General features: G+C 39.0%; 1 protein-coding gene across 1 annotated transcript; it reads left to right on the forward strand.

Annotated features, from left to right (window-relative positions):
- The first annotated feature begins 1163 nt into the window (after nt 1–1163).
- LOC129756575 (serine/threonine-protein kinase/endoribonuclease ire-1-like) lies at nt 1164–16168 on the forward strand. Its single transcript, XM_055753481.1, has 3 exons — nt 1164–1715; nt 12138–12360; nt 12425–16168. The coding sequence occupies exons 1-3, from the start codon at nt 1301–1303 to the stop codon at nt 14727–14729; spliced, it is 2943 nt and encodes a 980-aa protein (XP_055609456.1). The 5' UTR covers nt 1164–1300; the 3' UTR covers nt 14730–16168.
- The last annotated feature ends 10061 nt before the right edge of the window (nt 16169–26229 follow it).

Below are 26229 nucleotides of genomic sequence, written 5' to 3' on the forward strand. Positions count from 1 at the left end.
TGATATCGACTGACTCCGGGCGCAATGAAGAATGCGCCTTTAAATAGGCTGACGAGCAAGCACACAAGCACTTGTTTCGTCAGATGGAACCGTCTCGAACCTTCCGGGCGCTTTCAGCGAGAGCAGCCGCCTTGCTCTCTCAGTGTGGTATTCTCGCGTTCTCATTCCAACTTTCAGTCCGCTCGTCGGACTGAACAGTGACAACTTAGGTGAAGTAATTCGTAGTGTCCGGCCATAGACAACACTTTTGGAAATGAGTGAAAACTATCATGAAATGATTTCTCTTACCACATGAATATGTTGTAAATTTATTTTTTTCTAATATAGTTAAATGATCATAATATTGATACTCTTCAAATCAGTAGAGGAACCAATATTTACAAAAATCTATTTTTGAAGTTATTGCTTAAAAACCTTAAGTGTCCGGTAGTAAACAACTTCCCCCTATAGCAGTCTATAAAATGTATTTAATTTAAGATAATGAGTTCTCAGAATAACTCTAGAAAATTGAAAGTAAAGCTGTGCTAAGAATAATTTACTTTCCCTATGTGTCCTCAAATGGCGGCCAAACTTTCACGGATAGTTCATGTTCCTTGTACATTTCAAAATATTCATACCCAATTTGAACTGAGAAAAGTTAGTGCTGTACGATCATTTAAAATTCCCAGTAGGTGTTAAAACAACATAAATTCTGTTCCATTTACAAACTGTCTCATAGACTGATTTACTATGTCATCGACACTAGCTACATGGTTTTCGTAACCTCAATGAGCGATCAATGCGGGTTCATGAATTATCGTCACATTATCTTCTCACGCGAACACAATGACTTATCAAAAACTAGGGAGCAAAACCATTAACTTAGACCATTTTTGACGGTCGCCATAGAAGCATAAAAAAATGGCATACATAGCATTCCAACAACTTTCTGATTCTCCTAGAGTACATGGAAACGAACTCCCTTCTCAAAATTTTTAATTTTGATTCTGGATTCGGATTTCTTTTTTTTTACGTATGATGGCTGGCCATACTTTTTAGTTCGACAATTCTTCTAGTTCATCAATTTTTTTCTAAAATGCTCTAACTGTTCAGATAACATGTCTCTGTAAAAAAAGTATTTAGAATATCTGTTTTCTCGCTTTTTTTTTTGCAGGATTGCACTGCCGTTGCAAAAGATGAAGAAACGCTGCTAGTGTTTTCAACACTTGGCGGCGGCCTAACAGCCATCGACCCGCTCTCCGGCGAAACGCGATGGTCCATCGCAGATGAGCCGGCCATCCGGGTACCCTCACTGTCGGAAATGAACCCCCACTATCTGCCGGATCCACGAGACGGTAGCCTCTACACCTATCGAAATCCAGAGGGGGGTCTCAAGAAGCTACCGTACACGATTCCTCAACTGGTGGCCAATGCTCCGTGCCGCTCCAGTGACGGAATCTTGTACTCGGGCAAAAAGAGTGACGATTGGTTCCTGATCGACCCCAAGACGGGTCGCCGGGAGAAGGTTCTCGGCTTTGGGTCCCCTTCGAAGAATGGGGAGGAGCATGGGGAATCGCTAGGGTGGGCAACTTCTCGGTCCATCTATCTGGGCCGAACGCAGTACACCGTAATGATGTACGACAGTTTGGCCACCGGGGGTAACACCAAACCGTGGAACGTTACCTTCTTCGATTACACATCCCACACGATGGCACCGGAGCTGACGAAGGAATATGGTGAGTACCCCACATTTGGAACAAATTCGGCAATTTCCTCTGCGTAAAACGTTAACGAAGTTTCTGGACGAATCACGTGTGATAAGAATTGGAATGGTTTTTCGTTATTAAGCCCTATCAATTTACCCCCAAACCCCCAGAAGTTCTTCCTCCGTTTCTGAATTGATTGCGTTTTAATATTTGCTTCGACCACGTGGTTTGTAGTGAATTATTTATCAGTTATTCCATTCTTTCTTTACTTTCTTCGTACCTCCCCGATATAGGACAGATTATTTATTGCATATTTGGCCTCACCATATTATTTGATGATGCAACTGACTTGCAACAAAAATGCGTCTCATCCTAATATCTAATTTTAATAATCTAAAAATAATAATCTAAAAATCTTCTCGCATATCACTCATCGTACAGAAAAGTATTGGACATGCAATCAATGTTTGTTCTCCACTATGTAGTCAGCTTTATTTGAGATCAGTTAATAGTGGTACCAGTATTGAAATAAAATAAACTATTGTAGACATGTACAATAAACACTTGTGTGATCATTACCTCGACTTGTTTGATTGATTATTTCAAACACATTTTTTGCATAAAGAAGCGATTCCTTTCAATCGATAATACAAAAAGATAATGAAAGTTTCATTGAAAGTTAATAGCAATCCCCGAAAGAAAAGTCTCCGTTTTAAATTGGTCTTTCAACCTTTACCCTTTTCCGTGCGATCGGAAAATATTACAATTACTTTCGCCTGCGTTTGAAAAGTGTCAATCTCCAATTGTCGGTTGAAATCGATATGTAGCAAGCAACATTATACAGAACTCGCACCACGGTTGTGTGTGGAAAAAGAGAATATCACATATTAAATTTTCATTGTGAGAACCGATCCATTTGTTATCTGGAAGTTTCTGGTGGGCGTTAAATTTTGTTTCTTTTGTTCTTACCGGTTTAGAGACATGTGGAGTTGAGTTTTGTTTCCTTTTTTCCAAACTTTATACGCTGATACATTTTGACTTCTGTTTCCGCCTATCACTCTATTTAGGCGATCTTAAAAATAAATGAGGAAATTCTTTATATTGATTTACATGTTCTATTTAGACGTTTGATGTAATTCAGAACCGAGAGCATCCACTCAAGGTTAAAACATTGCGCAAATTTAATACCAAAATTATCTAATCAACATTGCGATAGATGATGCTTTCTTTGAACCCATGGGTAGGTTATTCCGAATTTGTGCTTCTATCGGAGATGCTTCTGCCACTTTTAGACGGCTTCATCCAGTTCAGTGCTAGAATACCCACTGATTACAACTGAAGTAGTCGCCAGTTCAAAAACTACAAACGATGATCCGTTGATAAATTTTGACCTGTTGGTCAGTTGTCCAATCTCTTCAACATGACCTGCCTCTAGTTCGGGAAATTCCTGCGAAAATAAGCTTGTATTTTCCAATGCGTCTTAGTTTCTTGGAGATAAGCCTTGTCTACAGCTGAGTAAATGTCATCTTTAATTTTTTTTCCAGAATGTAGTAAAATGAAGATATTTTTAGTATTATTACCGACACAATTAATGATCGAAATTCGTCTCGGAAGTTAAATTAAGCACGCCATGTGTTTGGTTAAATTGGTCGAAGGGAATATGCTTAAGTCTTAATTCGTATTATTGTACACTATCAACTAATTATTATCGCTCCCATGTAAAACACTCTCGATGATTCGAGTTAGGTATTTATTTGGTACAAGCCTGTGTTATCAGCGCAGTACTTGAAGGTGCTTTTAAGAGTTTTCCTTTTATTTCATTTTCGATAACATCGATTAATGCCTAATCTAGCGTTGCGTTTACGTCTCGACGAAAGCTTCTCGTTGGTTCTGGGCTGAACAATCGTACCAAAATTCCCACAAAAAAATCCGCTGTTAAACACTTATGTTTCGAGATATTGTTATATCTATCTACTTAATAACGTCCGCTTTTAATGAAGATGTTTAGAATTTGGATATTGAAAACAAAAATTGATAGAAGTCATTTCTAATGAAGACCCCCAATTTTTGACAGATTGAATATGTGTTTTAGAGTTTTTGTCGTGCAATTTACTGCCGTTTCAAGCAAAATTGTTCTATGTGAATGTTGTTTTTTTTACATTACCTAGTTCGGTAATTTATTTTACAGAAATAGTTCTGTAAATGAAAATTTTCGGTAATTGATCAATCTGACGTCTAGTATCCACCGAACCTCGTTAACCTGTTTTCGATTTACCGAAGCTCGTTCATTTATTTGTAAACAAATCTCTTCGCAGTTCATTTTCGGTAAAAAATTGCCGAAAACTGTAAAGTTTAACTGAAAACAGCATCGCTGAGCAAGACAAGCGTCAAAATTTGTTTGTCATTTGATGACAGTTCATTTATTCCGAGTCTACCTTCTCACTCTTGCAGTTTTATCATGTACGCGAGTGGAATACCAATAACTTGTCAAGACATCTTCGCCATTTTTTTTCCTTTGCAGTGGGAAAGTAGGCTGTGACCATGGTTGAGCCCTCGCCATTTTTTCGGAATTTATTTTTGTGAATAATAATTAGGTGTTTTATTATGGTTTAAATCGAATTGCTGGTAAGTATCAAATAGTTCACCATCACCAAAATCGGTATCTTTATCAGTCGTTTAATTTAAAGTCACAACAATCGTCCAGCAGAAGCAAAAAACAACATCAGCTGATTGCCTCAGCGCCACCAAAAAAATCTTCGAGGTAATGAAGGTTATTGTCCATGGACTGTAGTTATGCCGTCGGATTTGTGTTGCTGTTCTTTGGAAAATTGATTCTCAAGGATCCGTTTCCGGGTGTGGTTTGTTGACATTTTGTTGATAATAAATAAAATATATAGGGTGAATGTACCCAATCTTGGTCCCTAAGGCATGGTTGACTAGATTTCCCATGATTGCAGTCTACCTGTAATGTGTACCTTCAAAAGTCCTTCGACAAATATGATTGCTTACTAGCCTGAAATGCAGTAAAAATATGTCCTTGCTTGAAAACGGTTGATAATTTGAGATAAACCTGATCAAACTTTTGATCGAAATGCTCCTTATTGTAGCCCCCGCGCCGAATTTTGGCCCTTTATGAGTTCCTTAAATTGGCCGTCTCTAGGAAAAACTTGCCTCACTAATACAACAACAGCCCCCACGAATTCATTGAAAATATCCCGGAAGGAAGCACATCAATGTTCTGTATTGTTTTCAAAAAGTCGGAAGTACGAAATGTCAATCAATTTTTATAATTGATATTTACATGTAAAATTATAATCTTACGTCAAAAAGCATTACTAGTTTATTTCAGTTTTTGTGTATTCATAATTTCTATTATAAGTTCCAAACTATGGCATAAACATAACATAAATATGTTCATTAATCAAGCAAACAAATCGTTTGCTAAATCTGTAACATGCAATCATGATAGATATGTTTCCAGTGAAGTTAACAGGGTAACATAAGATAGTAAATGTTCATATTCTTTTATTCCGCTCCCATAAAAGGAGGACCCACATTTTAAAAACTATTATGATCGAGGCAAGAAGCAAGCTAAAGCTAAAACTTAGGTCAGCGAAAGACTCTTTTATCATACATATTTAAAATGTCGCCCTTAGGAATTTTCTAGCAATCGTTTGCGTACACCGGGAAAGCAAAACAAGACCAACTTTCGCTCACTCCAGCCAGTCTGATAGAAATAGATTGCATCTCACTCATTCGTTTGGAAACTATAGGCAATGGAAGCGAACAGCAAATTCAAAAGCTGGCTGAAATTCGTGCTGCATCCCACTCGCACTCATGCAAAATCATCACCCAAACTCGGCAGCGCTTCTTTCGCATATTCCTTTCCAACAGAGAACAAACGTCATCACCTCCTGCTGATGCACAGTGATCTATAATAAAAACAAACTTGGTCAAAATATTATTTTTGATTTCACATGAAACTGCAAACAATAAAAATTCCAGTTCGTTACAATATAGTATTCCAACATTGCAGTGCAATAATTTTTTTTAAATAAACATAATATTTAGAGTGTGATAATTTGAGCTTTATAACAATTTCTTTCAAAGCGACACATATGCAGCAAATCACATTAAATCAAAATACGTTAAACCTCATTTCCAAATGTGGAATTTTTTGGGTATGGATATAGTAACTTCAACATTGAGATCCAAGATATCAATTCGGATACGGATCCGGTAAATTAATTTATTGAGAGGTAAATTTTATTAAGAATAAAAGTTCTCAAAATTTACCATAAAAGAGCAGCTCAAATTGTAGCATTATAATTCCAACTAAGATGCCAAATAAGCTTGAGTCGACTTGAGAGATAAATGAATTAATTTTAGTCCAAAATACATTCATGATATTTTAAATTTATTTCAATCATTCATTTTACTTTTGACCGGCTTTTCAATTTCCAGACCACTGTGCACCGTCGGCCGACGAACGGCCGCCGGCTGCCGACTGCCTGCTGATGTCGTTTTCACACATACAAACATACTTCTATTTGTGGAATTGCATGCCAAGATTAGGCAAAAAAATGTTTATATTGTATTAAATTCTAGATAAAAATGTACTTAGTTTGGAGTAAATAATAATTTTATATTTTTTGCCATGTTTCGCTGTAACCAACGGTGATTTTTAGTGATTTTTCCGTGAAGAGGTGTGTTTTCAAAATCAATCCGAAGTTGGCAGATGCACTAGCAAGGTAGGTTCATTTAAGATTTTTTCCGAAGATCATAATTTAATTTGCAGTTTGTCATGTGAAAAAAAATTATTTCGTAGTCATTTGAATTCAATTGTGAACAAATGCTATGCAGAATGTTGCAATATGCGATTTTCTGTTATGTTTGATTTTTTTTTTCATTTTTTGGCGTATGTTTGACATCAAAAACACCAAAATGCATTTTGGCAGGCCAAGATAAGGAGCATGCCAAATTAAGGCTCACTTACCCTATGAGGTGTATTAATTGGACGTTCGATTGGGAAGCCACGAGTCGAAACTTTCCTTTCAGAAGGTGCTTCAGGCAAAAACATCGAATTTACTAAGCCTGTAAAACTTATCTGAGCCTATCAAAATTGAAATTTTTCGCTTGAAGCGTCTTTTGAAAAATTTCGGTTATGTTTAGCGAAAACAGGTAAATTTTCCGCACTTTTTACCGAAAACCGTAAAACGTTCAGTGATTTCAGCTTATAATCAGAGATGTTAAAATCGCGAGTCTTCATACTCGCACTTTGCCCTTCTTTGCAGAACGATTTTATTTCGTTAAACTCAAACTGCAATGATGCTATCGATAGTTCAATTCGGAAAGCATCAGGAAGGAAGCTTCGGGTAAACTCGGCAGGAGTAAACAGCAATCGGGGGAAACATCAGCGAAACGAACGTACAGTTCTGAAAAAATCGTTTTCGTTCGGCAGCCGAACACATCAATCGGACAACGCAAGGGGGCGTGGCTAAAAGTGATAGATACAAGGGAACGGGAAACGAGCGAGAGAAGGGTGCGAGGAATGTTAACTCGGTCCGTCGGGCAACGATCGCTCGTGTGCATTCGTGTACGGTCAGCTTCGTTCTGTTGTTTCGTTGTTGTGATTTTATTCCTGCGAGGCATGGAAAACATCAATGCAAAACTGTTTTCTTCGTTTTGTGCACATTGATGTGATGATTGGAACGAAGATAAAATCAATCTGCAAATAGCAAGTTAAACTCGGAAGAAATCAGCCGAATGATTCTTTCCGAGGCGAGTTTACGCATCTCTGCTTATAATACGATGTGCATTCATTATAAGCTGATACCACCGAATTTTTACGATTTTCGGTATAAATTACGGAAAATTTTACAGTTTTCGGTAATCATAACCGGCATTTTGGTAGAAACTACAGATTTTCGGTAAAAACTACCGAAATGTTGGTGAAACTGAACAGACATTTCGGTTAAATTCACCGATTTTTCGGTAAAAATTACCGATTGTTTGGTAAAAGTTACCGGTTGTTCGGTAAACATTACCGAACTTTTAAAGTTTTTCGGTGAAAAAATTACGGTATTTCGGTAATTTTTACAGACTATTAGAAAATAATTACAGATATTCGGTAATAATTTAAGGTATTTCGGTAATAATAACAGGTGTTTCGGTAATAATAACAGATATTTCGGTATATATTACCAAGCTTTTATAGTTTTTCGGTTAAACATTACCGGCCTTTCAGTAATAATTACAGGCATTTCGGTTCTACTTAACCGGTTGTTCAGTAATATAACGAGCTGTCACGTTGACAACTGTCAATAATTTGACAGATGGTCTAAGATAGGATCAGTCGAGTTTCGGCAATTTTTACCGAAAAAGGTCTGTAACATTTGACAGCTGTCACTTCTCTGCCATGGAAAAAATTACCGAACGGTTTAACGATTTCCACATGTTAGGATTTCGGTAAAAAAAATTACCGAACTCGGTAATTTTCGTTTACTGTGTATTTTTCCCAAAACATCAAATTGAACCGTAATTTGAGAAATACGTTCCTTTTTGTTTATAAAAATGTATAGTTGATCTTGTAAGTAGTGCCTACCGAAAAGTGTTGGTGAAAATTTCTTTAAGTAAATTTCTCAAGGCTATTCGCTCCTCACCCACCCTCTATTTTAGTTTTTTTTTCTGTGAATATAATTCTCTTTAACAGTTCAAAATAATGTTGTTCAGAATCTTATGGCCGGGGTTAAGGCCAAGGTGCGGGCATTTGCGTATGGACTGAAAACAAAATACGAGTAAAATGGTAAAATGAAGTTTAATAGTTATTTTTTAATGTCTGAAAATTTGATGGCAATCGGATGAAAACTCGAATTTTGCGAATCAATTTTGTGTGGCAATTTCATCGTGGAGACCCTTTAGGATGGATGTGCTGACAGCCACGTCCGGCCTGATATGAACAGCTACATAAAGCAGACCTCCGATAAGGCTGAGATACTGCTGGTTGTTTGGCAGCCGTTCCTTCTCCTCCTTCTGCTGAAGGTGGCTCGGATCAAGCGGAATCTTGCTGGGTTTAGCCTCCCCGAGATCAAATTGTTGGGTTAACTACCGGATGTACTGCTGTTGGCTAAGCTTGAACCCATTCGGATCGCGTACAACTTTCATGCCAAGGGAATGTTTGATGTCTCCAAGGTTTTTAATCCTTAAGTTCGTCAGAAGACCTTGGAATATTTCTTGGAACTCCTCCTCAGTCTCGGTTATCACCACCATATCGTCCACGTAAACCAACAGATAGGCGATGACAGTTCCCGTTCGACGGATATAGAGGCACGGGTCTGCTTTGGAAATGCTGAACAACATTTTTCGCAGGAACAAATCGAGCCTAACGTCGGACGATTTCAGGGCTTCGGAACGAGTGCGAGGATCACCACCATGGATACTTTTGGCGGCCAGTCCTTGATGGGGATTGCATTTCCTGGTTCAGGACCTCGATTGGATTCGTTTGGAGTGGGGTCATCTGAAAAAAGGTTGGAAGGCAAACCAGTGCTTGGAGAAGATTTTTTTTAACTTGCCTGTTAGATAGCGCTCTCGTCCGCTGCGCCTCAACGCCTGTGACACGGGCGGATTTGAAGATAGTTGCAGAGGGAGCGTGTTAGTTGTCACATCACGTGATGCATCGTTACTATTGTCGCTTGATTCGTCTGCGCTGTCATAGTTTGAAAAACCTTCATCAGCACTAACGTCCACCACGCATTCCTTGCAGCTGAGCATCCTGAACTGTTTGCTCGAAGTCCAGTGGGACTACTTTTAGCTCAGGTACGGACACCACGCTGCTACGCTTCGGATTTTCACTCACAAAAACGACGTCTCGAGATATCACCAACGTTTTCTTCCTCGGATCCCACAGGCGACTAAGGCAGATCCGCTTCAAATAACATGCACTTGGCCCGTTCTACCACGGTACGGTTCACACGTTCGGCTAAACGGTTTTTTTTTTCGGGTGTATAATCCGCGGTTGTTTGATGGCGAACCCCCAGACTTTTCTGATGGTCTTCCAGCTTCTTGTTACGAAACTCCTTCCCGTTGTCGGTTCGCAGAATTTTTAACTTTCGCCCAGTCGGCCGCTCTGATGAACATCGGTAATTTTCGAATGCTTCAAAAATTTCATTTGCTGCTTCACTTTCCTGGTTGAGATGGCCCATTCTCCTATGCCAAAGTTTGATATCCACGACGTAAGACGCGCTCATTGGTGTTGGTAAAGGCAATTGCGCCAGATGAAACAAACCATTGGTAGCAACCAGGTTTCCGTTCCCTTCGTTGACCACCTTCACACCAGTTGCGCTAAACGTGACAGTGTGCCCGCGCTTCACTATTTGCCTCACCGAAATCAGGTTCGTAGAAATCTCCGGAATGACTTGCACGTCGTTGGCCTCGATTGGCTCGTCGTCTTGACTACACTCGGGTAACAGCTTCAGTTTTTCTTTCGCCACTACCTGCATGGCACCTTTGTTGGCTGCAACGATGCTACCGCTGGTTTTCTGCACGTTTTCCAATTTTGATACCGAATTGGTAAAATAAATCGAAGCACCGGCTTCATGAAGGGACGGTCAACGACGGACCAGATCTTTACATTACGGCAAATCCTCCAAAAATGCCGTGAACACCAAGTCCCTACGCACCCATCTATTTATCGACTTTAAAGTCGCATACGACACGATCGACCGTGACGAGCTATGGAAAATCATGGATGAGGACTGGTTTTCCGGGAAGCTGACCAGACTGATCAAGGCGACGTTGGATGGAACTTAGTGCTATGTGCGAATTTCGGGTGAATTGTCAAATTCATTCGAATCACACAGGGGGCTTCGACAAGGCGATGCTCTATCCTGCATGATGTTCAACGTGGCGCTAGAAGGTGTTATTCGGCATGATTTTCAACAGATTCAGTGCCAGTCAACTTATCTGCTTTGCCGACGACAGATCATCTGCGGCAGTGGAGTAGATCTATCGCAAACAAAACGCGAAGCAGGAAGGATTGTGTTAATGATCAATACGTCCAAGACCTTGGACGTAAATGCTGGCCTACGAATCCGAGACCGACCGAGCCCGCTTGTCCAGTAATAACAAGGGCACGACCGACAGCGACGAGCTAGAGATAGTCGAAGACTTTGTCTATTTCGACTCACTGGTGACCGCAGCCAATGACACCAGCCGCGAGATCCGACGGCGAATGATCAGCGGAAGTTATTTCTACTATGCACTCCACAAGTAACTGCGGTCGAGATGAGCCCCCGCACAAAGTGTAACCTGGACCGGTCATTGGACCGGTTGTCCTCTACGGGCACGAAACGTGGATATTGCTCGACGAGTATTCGAGCGACAAGTGTTTAGAACCATCTTTGGCGGCGTGCAGGAGAACCAAGTGTGGTGGCGAAGAACCCATAGCTCGCGCGACTCTTAGTATCCAGCAGTGATTGAAATCCTCACCAAATTTCTCATCAGAGGCATTCAAAATACACGCTCTGAGGCTTCGCATAGGTATACAGGAGACGATACATATACATTCATTGAAACCTCCCCCCATGAGGAGGATCTGCTCTGAGAGATACTATTCGTTTGCTGCCCCGAACGAACTCTCTCAACTCAACGTTCGGTTGCTACATGATGCATGAAGATGACGAGGCGCACATACTCATTTACGTTGTTGAATTTGAATAACTCCAGCTGATAGCTGTCGTTGAGGAGAACATCTTCAACCTCGCCGCAAAGGTTGAGGCGAGGCAACAACAAAAACAACCGAACTTATTGCATTGCACAGGCCCGCAACGTATAGTGCAAAGAGGGGAGAGGAAAAAGAAACGAAAAAACTAGCTGCCGGCGTGCGGTTGCTGTGCAATAATAGCAATAGCAGAAAAATCGTCAAACCATGCAGTTCGGCTCACGAGCATTAGGGAGGGTCTTCAAAGGTGTCTTAGAACCGGACCTCCTCACATGTTCCCTCGTAATCTCCTGACAGCTGCTGCTTCTGTTGAAAAGACTTCCGAAACCGGTGACGAGATCAGGTCCCAAAACACCAACTGGTTAGTTTTCTTGGACTGCTATTCGATAGCTGTAGTATTTAAAACTTCTCTTGACTAATTCTTTGTTGTCAGGCCTGTTCGTGTCTTAGTTGCTCCCCGATGAACCCTGTATTCCTGACCAGTAGTAATAATGTATTAGTACGGAAATCTGCTACAATCCGCGCAGGCTGTATCGCAGGGAGTACACGGTGAAGTTCAGATGTTATCATGGCGGTCTACTAACCTTTGAGGTCTACTAAACTGTTTTTCTACAGGTGTTGTGTCAGCCTGCGATTGTCTGTCCTTTCCATATGGAACGAAATACAATGTCAAATGCTAGCTACAAAATCAAATGCCTTATTAACTTTTCTACCATTCTCATTTTGTTCCACAGAATTCCTTCACCTAACGAGCAGCTCTTCGGGGCTAACGGCTACCTTCGAGCAGAAGCGTGGAACCCCCCTATGGCAGAAAGACCTCTCCACACCGGTTGTAGCCGTTTTCCTACTCGGCATCGAAGGGCTACTGAGCGTACCGTTCCAAACCGTTTCGGATGAGGTCCTCCAAGAGATCAACGAACGTGCCAAGGACGGAAATTTCGATAATCTGAAGTTGTTGTGAGTATTTGAAACTAGTGGATTTTATTTTTGAAAGTTTTTTAAATGGTTTATCATATTTTAGCCCAACGGTCTACGTCGGGGAGAACTCTAACAACATTTATGCGATTCCATCGCTGGTGGACAAGAATACTGCTACACTTCCGTCGGAACCGACGGTAAATCTTTTGGGAGGTCCCAACAGGCAGCGAGAAGAAGTTCAAGGGCTCCCGGGTAAGGAGTTAATTACGCCGGAAACAGCGCGTGTTCAAAATGATAACATAATCATCTTGGGCCACTATCAACCACCCAAGACGGACGAAAGCCTCAAGTTGGACATCGCTCCGGGTGCAGTTCCGGGTCGAGTTTACAAAGAACAGGGACAGTTGTCTACGGTGTTGCTGGATTTCAATGGGATGCCTACGGTTGGACCGGAACCGACTAGAACCATTGGCATTCAGACGGATAACGGAAAGATGGAGAGGAATGATACCGCCGTTATCGGTAATACGAGTTTCCGAGCCCTGTTCGGTCGGCTGTATTTGGATGTGAAGGCTTGGTTAGATGCCCAGCCTAATAAGCTACCAACGATGATGTTTGTAGCACTGTTTGGAATAGTGGTGTTCGGTTTTTGGTATTTCCACATGCAAATGAAGGCCTTGCAGGAGCAAAGTCAGAATGGTTCGCAGACAAACTCAAATCGGAGTGATGGAAGTAACTATGCAGAACCAATTGACTTTGGGGATGGGGAAATCCGTGTGGGTAAAATAAATTTTAATACCCAGAACGTGTTAGGGAAGGGTTGTGAGGGGACGTTTGTGTTTCGAGGTACCTTTGAAAAACGTGAAGTGGCGGTGAAACGGATTTTACCGGGCTGTTTTACACTGGCGGATCGAGAAGTGGCTTTGTTGAGGGAAAGTGATGCCCATGAAAACGTCGTTAGATATTTTTGTACCGAACAGGATCGCCAGTTTCGGTACATTGCAGTGGAGCTTTGTGCTGCCACGTTACAAGATTATGTTGATGCCAAAACAGTAGATACTCTACAGAAGCAGATATCTATTCTCGATGTCCTTTATCAGGCCACCAATGGGCTGACACATTTACATTCGTTGAACATCGTTCATCGTGATATTAAACCACAGAACATATTACTTTCGTTGCCAGATAACAGGAAAAGAGTGAGAGCTATGATCTCAGATTTTGGACTGTGTAAGAAATTGAACTATGGCAAAGCTAGTTTCTCAAGGCGATCGGGAATAACCGGTACGGATGGCTGGATAGCTCCGGAAATGCAACGAGGTCAGCGAACAACCACTTCCGTTGACATTTTCTCATTAGGATGTGTGTTTTACTATGTTATGTCGAAAGGTCTTCATCCATTCGGCGATAATTTAAAGAGACAGGCAAACATTCTTTCGGGAGAGTTTGATTTACAAGCGTTCCACAGAAACGAAAAGCCTAGTAATATGAGCGTATTAGCGGAAGAATTAATCGCCGACATGATCAGCGCTGATCCATCCAAACGGCCTCCATCAACTGCAGTTCGAAATCATCCTCTATTTTGGAACAACGAAAGAGTGCTGGCATTCCTGCAGGATGTCAGCGATCGAGTAGAAAAGTCTGACGTTTTCACTGAACCTTTAAAAACTTTAGAACGTAATGCGCGATATGTGGTGCGCGACGATTGGAGTTTGCACCTGGATCAGGAAATAACCAACGACCTACGGAAGTATCGAGGCTACCAAGGTTACAGTGTAAGAGATTTGCTCAGAGCTCTTCGCAACAAAAAACATCACTATCACGAACTAAAACCGGAAGTTCAACAAGCCCTCGGGGCCATTCCACACGATTTCACCCGCTATTGGATAGATCGGTTCCCGCATTTATTGTCGCACGCTTACCACGCATTGGTCGACTACTCCGAAGAACCAATTTTCAAAGGGTATTACAACGATGAGGTCCATCATCGATTTACCAAACCAGACTATTTCAATCAAGAGGGTAACGAAAACTATGACCTCATCCGGTACTACGAGGCTGCCCAAAAAATCAAAGCCACTCAAAGTCCAAAGCGAAAACCTTCGGCGCCAAACGACCAAAGTGGAACGGACTCCATTCCTACGACCCCACAAAAGCAAAACCAACAAAACCGGCGAGGGAATTATAACTTCGATCGATATGGAAACGGTGCGACCAGCTTCATCACCCGGGATCAAATGATGGGAGGAAGTGCTGCTGCACCATCTGCTGCTATAGAAGGAGAAGAGTCCGCAGAAGAATCGAAAGCGACTGATCAGCAGGGAGACGATCAAGGTGAATTTATAACGGTTGTTCACAATAATCATCAACCTAATAACAACAACAGAAGAAGGCATAATCAAACATAACCAGAACCATGTTCGGCGGAGGGAAAATGCCAAAGTCACGTGGAACTTGCAGATGCAGAATGAATGAATGAATGAGTGTTTGTAGTAAACCAAGGAACAGAATGATTATGATCAACATTCATAGTGTTTAGAAAAGTAAGTATAGTAACTATTCGTGTGCAGCGTGTAAATTTGTTGCAAATATTTTTTACCGACCAATCAATCAATTGAGTTCAGGTGCACATGAATAAGGCATACTTTTTAACGTTTATTTTTACGAGCGTATGTTATTGTGTCTCAAATTCTTAAACCGTGAGCCAATTCACTTGGCCTAATTAATTTATACCGCACAGCTATGATTATGTCTGATGAAAAGTTTGGAAAACACTGAAAGTTGTGCAACAATAGACGTTGTTCTTGAAATTTATTCAAAGGACAAGAAAATTATAAATCCATCCGATCTTGAATTTAATTATTACTGCGAGATAAGAAAGTGAAATTCAACACAAGCGTCCCATTTTTTAGGAGTGAATTTGTTCAATTTAAAAATCAAATGAATTGAAAAAAAATCCTACTTCTTAAACAATCTTATCCAAACAATTCAGTAAAATTTCCCTTCAAACATTTCTGTCAATATATTTTATCGAACAGTTCCTTAAATATCTAATTAGCTTGGATTTTTCCACGAATCGTTCACCAATATTAAAATATAAATGTATATTTTCGGTAAAATGTTGAAAAATCAAACTTATGATTGCAATTTTGGATATTTCATCGGAAAATCTATTGTTTTTAAACATTTTTGTACTACTGCTCAATATTTGAAGTCGTTAGGTTTAATTTAACACACAGATTTGCTTCTATTTTCGCACCTTCTAATTTTACTTTTATTAAACTAAAAAAAACCTACTAATTAAATACAGATCTCCTTGCTTAGCAACCAGATGTGGATTTATTGGAAGCACCTATTTTAGAGGATAACTTGACTTATAAGACTAAAATAATTATGGGACATCAAACATATATCCCCAAGTTTGAAACTATTGCAGCTGCTCTAGTGAGTGAAATCGTGCTTGTGGGCACAATTGTTGCAAGGTTTTAGTTTCCAACAAGTGACGGCAGTTCACTAGAAGAAAGAAAAAAAAACTGTGTAATTGTCTGTGATAAAAAAAAAAACAAAAATAACAAAACATAAACAGAAGTAATACAATTTTGAACTTTTCTACTTAGCTTAATTTTTGTGAACCAATGCTAGCTTTAGTTTGGCAGATAATTGTTACAATAATCGATGAACAATTCAAGAACAATTCCACTAATGATTGGCAGAGTTGTAGAACAAATCAGATGTACATAAACGAATAGTCAAATACCAGTCGAGTAAATATAGACTAGGAAAAAAGTGAAAATATTGCATTTGTACTAATGTTTTACTTGGTAATAAACGTATGTATCTAGTTTTACATGTCTGTTCTTATTTAATAGATGACAATTTCTTACTTTTATTCAAATTTATCAATAGGTATTATTATAGCTCCGAATGAAATTATCCTTTTAATTTTCTTAAGATACGCATCAATAAAGTCTTCCAAAATTTGCTTAGAGCGTAGGACATATTCAACTGTTGAATTGAATTTGTCCAGTATTGCGCATGTCTTACAGTCGAGAGGCTTTTCATAGTTTTCCAAACATGAATTTCGAACGAATGTTGTTTTATTTTTGCTTTCCTCAAAACTCATCCAGAGTTAAACACCACATACTACATACAAAGCAGGACAATCACAAACATATCATATCCATCCATTCACCAAACCCAAGCTTTCGAAAGTCTGACATTAACAGAAAAGATTCACTCATACGCTTGATACGCAACCCCTCTTTTATTTTGTCAGACCACCCGACCCGCTGCACATTGGGTGAAAATTTTCACGGTCAATGTACGGTGGATGAATTGCATTTAGGGTGGCAAAATTTATGAGATATTGACAATCGAATGTCAACCACTATCACTAGTCATTTTTACTTGAATTTCTCTTTTATGCTTTGCATAATTTTCCACGTTGCATTATGACATTCTACCAGTTATTTTGTCGTCAGAACACCTGTTGAAATCCCTGGCAGTAACAATAAGACTTTGACCCATAAGTTCCTCGACTATCTTATTCGTCATGGCGCCAAACTTCTCCGAGATTTATTTCAGCGGAACTTATCAGTTTCAGAAGAAGATCCCTATTGAGGCATTAGTTATCACAATTTTTAATTTTTTAATTTTTTTTACATATTTTTCCGTCTCACGATATAAATTGATGAATATAATTCCTAAACTTCACTCGGTCCATGGCCACCGTTCTACAATTTCTCGGACATCCCACATTCGCCAGATCACTTGGTGTAACCACCTCGCTCGTTGCGCACCTATTCATCTCGTTACTACTCCTCTTCGAGAAATATCCATGTCTCGTGCCCGTAGAGAACAACCAATAGACACGACTTCCGCTGATCATTCGCCGCCGGTTCTCACGGCTGGTCTCATTGTCTGCAGTCACCAGTGAACCGAGATAGACAAAAATCTCCAGATCATCGCCAGCATATACTTCGTCTTGGACGTACTAATCATTAACCCAATCCTTCCTGCTTCGCGTTTCAGTTTGGGGTAGATCTCTTCCACAGCCGCAGATGATCTACCGACTACGCCAATGTCGTCGGCAAAGCAGGTAAGTTGACTGGATCTGTTGAATCTCTTGCCACGCATTTCGCCGACCGCTCGTCGAATAACACCTTCTAGCGCCACATTCAACATCATGTAGAATAGACCATCGCCTTGCCGAAACAATCCATCGTCGCCTTGATCATTCATCTTGATCAGTCAGTCGATGAAAAGATGTTGTGTAGAGAATCTGTTTGCTTCTGTCGTTAGGCGGCGGAGTAGGATTCGGGACGGGTCGCCCTTCTTGTAGATGGGGTATATTACCCCCTCCTTCTACTCCTCCGATAGCTGTTCTATGTCCCAGATCTGAGCCATCAACCGGTGTAGTCAATCGGCCAACTTGTCCAGGACCATTTTGATGAGTTCCAGCTGCGATGCCATCCTTCCCAGCCCGATTTGTTGCTATTTAACTGGCGAATGGCTTCATTAACTCCACTAGTCGTATGGAGTGGCTCCTCTACGTCGTTTGCTACACCTCGATGTACTATCCCCCACTGTATTGGACTCCTGCATGTGCGCCGTTCAATTATGGTCCGTGTTCACTTGTTCACCGAAGTGCTGCTTCCACCTTATAATCACCTCATGATTGTCTGTTAGAATGCCTCCGTCCGCTTCTGATAGAACTTTCGTGTTTCCTGGGAACGATGCAGCTGCTCCAGATCCTGCTCCTTTTCTCCTGGAATATTCGGACTCGCTGTCGATAGTTTTCCACGTTTCGACAGGTGCTTCTTTGTACCGCTTTGTTCTATTACCGCGTTCACTTCGTTCATCACCCACCGTGCGTCGTCACCGGTACTTCAACGGCTGTGCACGTTGATTATGCTGATGTTGAAGAACCAAAGCATCCACCGGGGTTAGGTACCCGACCTTCGCTAGGGTTGCTCGCACCTCAGCTAGCTCCACGAGAAGGTAGAGAGTCGGAGTTGTGAGACAAGAGGTGTATGACCACTACCCGAGGGTTGGTTTTATGGGTGCTCGAGTTGCACATTGCCAGCCAGTAAACTTATTTATTGTTGAACTCAAGATCTTTCTTTATACAAATCTAGCGTTTTCTTCATACTTTTAAGAAAAAATACGGATAAAATTATTCGTCACGGTTTCGAAGGAATTATCGAATTAGGCAGCGCACACCTTCTTCGTCCATCGTTTCAACTATCTTATTCTACCAGGTCTTCATCTGATTGATGTCTTTGACAAACTTTCCCTTTGCCTTGAGTCCCTTCTTCATGATTGCCCAGTATTTCTCAATAAGGCGAAACATGGGGACAGTCGGGTGGGTTAAGGTTTTTCGGAAAAACCGGACCGCTTTCTCTGCATACCATTCTTGAACGATTTTGCTGTAATGTCAGCTTGCCAAATCTGTCCAAGAGAAGCAGGCCACGACGGGATGGCAGCGCACGTGTTTTTTTTCTCTTAGTCGGTTAAAATTGTATTTTTGATTATTTATGAAGTATAAATTGTTAAAAACCGTGAAACTTTGCATATTAAATTGCCGGCCGATATGTGCGGAATGGTTAATAGTGATAATGGTAATGCCTTCCTCGGGAAGGTGAATTAACCGAGCCTCAAGCATTATAATAGTGCGAGAAATAATTAGGAGCTGATTTCAGTGTTAATCATAGAAGATTCATATCGGGATATTGTGAAATGTGTAGGAATATAAACCGGTTTGAATCATGAATTCAATCATTTTTATTTGGTTCAAGAAGACCGCAAGTGGCAATACTGGTTCTTTTATATCCCGTGGTTATCAACGCAAGTGTGGATGGTTTCGCATCGTAGCATCTCTGATTACATGAAAACATTGGTGAGCTCTTTCCATTTTTTTTTTGTATTTTTCTGTTTTTTTCTTGTTTTTCAATCCTATCTGCCAAGTAGAATTTCCTAAACGAAATAATAACCCTTCCCCTTCCTGTCTGAAATAGCACCTTTATATGTAGGGTCGCATGAATTCTCTTGCACCTGAAAAGTTGTTTTAGCTGTTCAGACTATTAATTCCTATATGATTACATTGACTTGCCACGGTGTGCATTTTGGTACCATATTGATTCTCAATAACAACACTTGAAATAAGTACTGAATCCAGGTACTCATTTTGGCATCTTGTGTTGGATTTGATTGTTAGTTGTACCTCGTGTATCAGCCAATGCAAGATGTGTGTACCCAAGCAACCAACAGTTCGGATAACATTCCTCTATTAGGTTTGATCAGCTTAATCGAGTATGCTAATACAACTTCTTTTCAGCTCAATTTTTAAGTAGTTAAACGAACTTTAAAGTTGACAAAAAGTTCGCATAAATCGCCAAACAACTTCTAATCAGCTTCAAAATTCACTGTATAGGGGCCGTCCATAAATGATGTCACGCAAAATTTGGAAAAAATTTAACCCCTTCCGCCCCTTCCCCCCTCTGTCACATATTGTCACAACTTCCGTAACCCTTCTTTTTGTATTACGTCACGTTTTTCTACCCCCCCCCCCCCCCCCCGCCCCCTGGAGTAAAATTTTCAACCCTTAAGAAATTAGTTTAAAAATGTTGCTTTTTTTAAATTAATCAGTTTTATTCAAAGAATTGAAAAAAAGGTTAACAACTTTTAACAAGCCTTCAATCATTGCTGAAAACACATTTCAATGACCGACCGACATGACCGGGAAAGTCAAGGCAGTAGCTGCAGCATCAGCAACGATGTCGAAACCATTCTCCTCTTCTTCAATCCACTCGCAATCTAAATAATCTTAACAGAATAGCCTTGCAATCCTGCTCACGTTTTGCCACAATTTTAGTGGGACGAACTTTCCTGAGTGTTGCTGTGGAAGTGTTGTTGTGAACTTTCTTATGCTCCTAAATTTATCAAAATAGATTACGTGGGTATTATTATTGATTAAATGAATGGTGGAAGTATAATTTTATTGAATTTAGGATAAAGTTATTTGTTATTGTTTTGCTGTTTTCTATTTTTTTGTAATGATAAGTGATGTCACGCTCAACCTGACCCCCCCTCCCCTCCATTTCACAAATTGTCACAAAAATCGAAACCCCCTCTCGAAACCCACCCCCTAACGCGTGACATCATTAATGGACGGCCCCTATAAGCAGCATAAAAAATCGAAAAACTACTATTTCGCTCCTTCAATTGCCTTCTCCAGTCCGCTAATTTCCGATTCATATTAATCATCCATATTTGTTATTAACTCACATTACATTTAAAAACATGTTCTTACCAAGCCTCGAACCCGAGCTCACCGCTTGAAAGTCGAGATCCATACTTGCTGCCCTATATGAACATCATGAGTAGGCAACGATTTTACTCGATGTGATGATTTTCTTTAAAACGATAAAGAATGAAGTTCCATGGACCTCGAAAAAGCATTTTGAACAGCAAAAAAGTTCCACAGAACTTTTGTACAGCTATATATGAACTTATTAGTTCGTTCCTTAAAAGATATTCGAACTTTTATTTGCTTGGGTGTCACCCCATGCTATGCTATGCTATGTCAGCTTGCCAAATCTGGCCAAAAAAAATGGGGAGGTCGTGGGATCGAATGAACGGCAAAAATTGTTTTCGAGACTCTTTTTGGTATAGTTCCGATGTCATTTTACACATAACACACGACATATTACAGGACACGACACATAACGTTCTTAATTTACGGAGAAAGGATATTAAGTTAACTTTTTGTCGACCGGTTTCGGGCTCAATGTTGCCCATCTACAGGACGATGACGGACTGTCGGACATGGTCTGAAGCATTAAAATAGAACTTCATTGCACTTTTTATGCGACATCTCCTCAAAGGCAATCATGGTGTCTCCTAGGATCTTTCTAACGAACGAACAAGATCACCTGGATGGAGGAGAATTTTAAGCGAGCATTTCAGTCATATTTTTTCGGATTGTTTACATTGGCAGAAAATTCAATGTAATTCAATAATTTTGAGTTTGTTCTAGCCAGAAAGAAGTGAGAATCACCTCCAGGAGGAAAAAATAACTTTGGAGCCCTTGGGGTGCATCAACAACTGACCGGACTTGGTCAGGAAACCCTTTAATCGTCATGGATACAGTAAAAACCAGTCAGTTCCGCCTGGGCGAGCCTAATCATGATCAACAATTTTTCCGTCTGCAAAATATGAAATCCTTTTGGTCAAGACCGGTGTCCTGGAGACCCCCAGTTAGCGCTATTGCGGATCATCATCACCAAAAATGTCCTCCAGAAATTCTAGAAAATCTTTTATCCAATCAAAATTCATCAATCACACACAACCTTCACCGTGGAAAGTCCGTGTTGTTCTGTAAATTAACGATGCTGGCGTTTTGGACACATTAATACCGTATTTGTTTATGCCGAGTGTTGCACTAGTGTTGCACTGGTGCACCACTAGGTGCTGTCAAACTGTTTGTTTATTCGGACGGTGTTGCACTGGTTTTGACCTGTCGGAGTTCTGCTTACGGACGGTGGCCCACCGATAATTTTGCCAGTGTTGCGAGAGAGCGTGTGAGTGAGCGAGGTAGCAATACACTGGCGAGGATTTGTGTTTGTTTTTATCGGGTACGGTGGAACACTCCACGAGTGGAGAAAACAAATACAGTATAAGATTGTTCCGGAAGCTCGAACCACTGGAAAAATAATGGTTTGCCGGATTTTTTTTTATTTTAAATTATTGTGTGTGAATTTGAATTGTGATAAAATAGGTGCGATTGAGAAAAAAATGATGAGAATATTTTGTGTGTTTTTTTTTAATGAATGCCATTCCATTGATAATGAAATTTTAAATTTTGATAACCTTTAACTTTAATTTATTTATCATATTTTTTTTTCTATTTAGAGTTTAAAAACTCTCTAGTTTAAATACAACTCTAGGCAGCAGATGAACATAATCTGGTATGGTCGAGCGGCTGGAGATTATTACTTCTAACCTAGGGAACAGTGGATCGAATCTTGAGGCGGTGAGCAGCTGTTTTTGGCTCTCAGCGAAATTTACATTTCAATGTACTGCGAGATAAACAAAAATCAAGAACTGATGATACGCGATTGAACACTATAGATATTCTAACAAGTGATGCATTTTGACCGTAATTAGTAGAGGCTACGTCCAGGAAGGACTGAGAAAGATTATTCGTATTTCGTAGTATTCTAAAAATAACTTTTTTCTCGGCTTCGAAATGTGAGTTTACGAGTTTATAACAATTAAATGCGGAATTTAATATAAGGTAATATAAATAAATCACATGTTCTAGAATACTAAATCATTATAAAAAATCCTAAAGTTTTTTGATAGTTTTCCATACATTTTTGCCTTGTAAATTCCACTCTTGTTTTCAGCTAGTGGCGTTTTGCTTCACTTATAAAGTGTTTAAATACAGGTCTGGAAATCTTATTTTTCAACATTTTTATGTCTTTTCAAAAGCATGAATTTCCAAACTTTATTATTCTCAATTGAAATTAAAAATCAACTCAAATTTTAAAAGTATCGATGATTTATTCGAGTTTTTCGTATTTTCTACCCGTATGTTCTTTAAAACTTGCAAGGCGATATTGAGTCTTCATTCCACCCTCTGCTGTTTGAATAATGAATTCGTTGACACTCTTTTTTTTAGGTTTTATAATAGCCAATTGCATTTTTGGTGCATTAAAATCATTTGAAATGTTTTACAGTACTGAATATAGCTAAAAAAAAATGAAAAAAAGATCAAGACTATATGTGGGCTGGTTAGACAAATTATTTATAAGGATTTTTTGAGGTCTATTTTTTTTGTTTTGGCTCAAAATGCATCCATTCTCTTGCAATTTGTAACTAAGCGATACCAAGTAAGGTCCTTCGACAAAGTTCTTCATTAGAAAAAAAATCATTTAATGAATGTTTAAATTGACACAAAAACGATAAAATGTAAAAAGAAAGATCATATTTGTTTTGCAAAACAAAATTTTATTTTTTTCCATACAAACATAAAAGTTAAATAAGATTTACTCTGGATGAGTTTTGTACCAAAAGGAAATATTTTAGACCTCAGGTCCTTAGTAATAAAAAAAACCCAAAATTGACTCAGTCTGATGCCTGCCTTGTAGTTATGCCTGCCATGTGACAAAATTTTTTTTGTTCTCAGGAGCTTAAAAATTCTCATAAAAAGCTGTTTTTAAATTGACAAATTGCTCAATCTATTGGTAGAAATTGGCTAAGCTCCTGATGAAATTTTTGACTTGATGTGATCACTTATTTTGCCCTAATTTCATTTTCTCCTACTTTTTTGCCTCATGGTCGCTTCTAGCCCTGCAAAAAGGCAACCGCGGGCCTCATGTGACCAAGGTTGCCGAAAAAAATTCTGTGTTTTGGCGATAAAAAATTCTGAGTTTCTGTGATTTTACCTATAAATTCTGTGATGGTTTTCTGTGACGTTATTTCCTTAAGTTTCATTGAATGTCCATGGAAAAATGGGTCTTTTTTACATTTTACTTGAGCAAAATCAATTAACTTTACTAATCTTATCATATTCTTTCATTCCAAACCTAGAAATCAAAAATTTATATTGACATCAAAATTTAAAATTTTGAAAACATGTATAAAATTTGAAAAATCTGTGAAATCTGTGAATATTCCTAAAATTCTGTGTTCTGTGACACAGATTCTGTGATGAAAATCTGCTCAAAATTCTGTGAAGTTACAGATTTTTCTGTGATTTCGGCAACCTTGCATGTGACCCATGGGCCATGGTTTTGCCACCCATGTACTAGATGATCCAGAGACAAAGACTTGTTCACAACTCTGTGAAACAAAATATTTTTCGATCTTTATCTAGCTAAACTTCTGTGTTGAGATCTGAAATGCAACGACCACATTGTCGTTTCAACTTAGTCGTTTCGTAAATTAGAGTTTTAACATGCCTTAGCGCCCCCGGAGCCCATCCAAGACCCCCACCGAATTTCAGAGCTACGCTAGGGGCCACTTTTAAAATCACTGCTTTGAAGGGCTTGCGGTTGAACATCAATTTCGAACTTTAAAGTTTGATTATTATACTAGTATACAAAATTTGAAAAGAAAAAAATCGTGAACTTTATCGGCTGACTTATATTTTTAATCTGAAATCGTCCGCTGAATCCGAAAATGAAATTAAAAAAAATATCAGTACAACAGTTTTCGAGTTATGCTCCAAATATGAAATTTTGGAAAAATTAAAAATGTACGTGTACTCAAATTCAAATATCTCGGATACATAACATTAATTTCAAATATGTTCTCTGCCTAACAAAGGTGAATAAGTTTGCTATCGCCCATCAGAACTTCATTTTTGCGTATGATCAACAGTGTTGTTGATATTAGTTGCTTTATGATAAAAAAAAAATGATAAAAACGCGTTTTTTAGAGAAAATTTTGTTTTAGCTAAAGTTTTAGACTCAAAGGTAATATTTGAAAAAAACTCGATTTTCAATTGGTCTTAAAAATCAATTAAAACGAAGATTTCAAGTGGTTATTTATCAAAATCGATTGAAACTTGAAGAATTTCTGGTTTCTTTACCATAAGAGTATTTTTTGCATTTTTGAATAGTTTAACGAACCGCTGTGCACTTATCATGGTATAGGAAGAATTAAACATAGTAAATCTTACTCGCTCCAAGTCAAAATTGATTATTAGCTTACCAGAAGGTCACATGACAAATTTCAGAACGATCTGACCATGTGAGGAGGGGTTGCTCGAGTCTCAAACGTGATTAGAATTTTGAGGAATCTGACTCAAATTTGACTCAAATTCAAATATTTCTGACTGCACTAATTTGCTATGCAGTCAGAGATATTTGAATTTGAGTACAAAAACTTTTTCAATTTTACCAAAATCTCATATTTGGAGCACAACTCAAAAACTGTTCTGCTGAATCCTAAAAGGAAAAAAAATTCCTTTTAGGATTCTGCACCAGATTTTACATTAAAAGTGATCTTCAGTTTACTTAGTTTAAAAATGCTGTAAACACACAGTAAACGAAAATTACCGAGTTCGGTAATTTTTTTTACCGAAATCCTAACATGTGTAAATCGTTAAACTGTTCGGTAATTTATTCGGTAAAAAATAAACGAACATCGGTAAATGAAGAATCGATTTACCGATGTTCGTTTATTTTTTACCGAAAAATTTACCGAACAGTTTAACGATTTACACATGTTAGGATTTCGGTAAAAAAATTACCGAACTCGGTAATTTTCGTTTCCTGTGTAGTGTTACTTAAAATTTGAACTGAAAAGAAATCGTTTTAGAATGCACAATGCATTAATGAACTTAATTTTGACGGACGCCATATAAGAAGAAGAGCCACAGTACCCGTGAGTGATACATTTTCGAAATAAATAAGTTATTTTATAATGTTCCTTTTCCATTTCTTAAAAAAATCGAGATAAGATAACCTGAGTGCTTGCGAAAACTTCTTATTTTTGTGGAGCTATTGTGTCTTTTAATCATTTTTTAGAAAGTCGCGAGTTGACTGACAGCGGAACACAGCCTTCGACAATAAAGTACTTCATTTTCCTTTGTCCGAAGTTGGTAGTCCGAAGAAAACATTAAGTGCTGGCTCGAGAATATCACCAAATGCATGCCGATTTCAAAATTTTATCCATTCCTTTCTAATTATTTCACTTTTTTTAATGACTTGATGAAAAAAGTGACATTTTTTGTATTTTTTTTTTTCGTATGTAATTGGTAAATCTTATAATGAAAAAAAAAAAAAATCCTATAAAAAAGGATAAAAATATAAAGAAAACGTGAATTTCTTTGGGAAACCACTTTCCTAGTCACCCCAGCGAGACACAAAGCGGACAGGTTGCAAAACATCCACCTAC

Source organism: Uranotaenia lowii, chromosome 3 (assembly GCF_029784155.1).
Source record: "Uranotaenia lowii strain MFRU-FL chromosome 3, ASM2978415v1, whole genome shotgun sequence".
NCBI classification, from domain to species: domain Eukaryota; kingdom Metazoa; phylum Arthropoda; class Insecta; order Diptera; family Culicidae; genus Uranotaenia; species Uranotaenia lowii.

What these genes read in the sequence shown, in the direction of transcription:
- LOC129756575 (XM_055753481.1), top strand. Translation starts at nt 1,301, where the DNA reads ATGAACCCCCACTATCTGCCGGATCCACGAGACGGTAGCCTCTACACC. An exon ending in GGAGCTGACGAAGGAATATG is followed by an intron (nt 1,716 to 12,137) that starts GTGAGTACCCCA and finishes TTTGTTCCACAG; the next exon opens with AATTCCTTCACCTAACGAGC. An exon ending in TTCGATAATCTGAAGTTGTT is followed by an intron (nt 12,361 to 12,424) that starts GTGAGTATTTGA and finishes ATCATATTTTAG; the next exon opens with CCCAACGGTCTACGTCGGGG.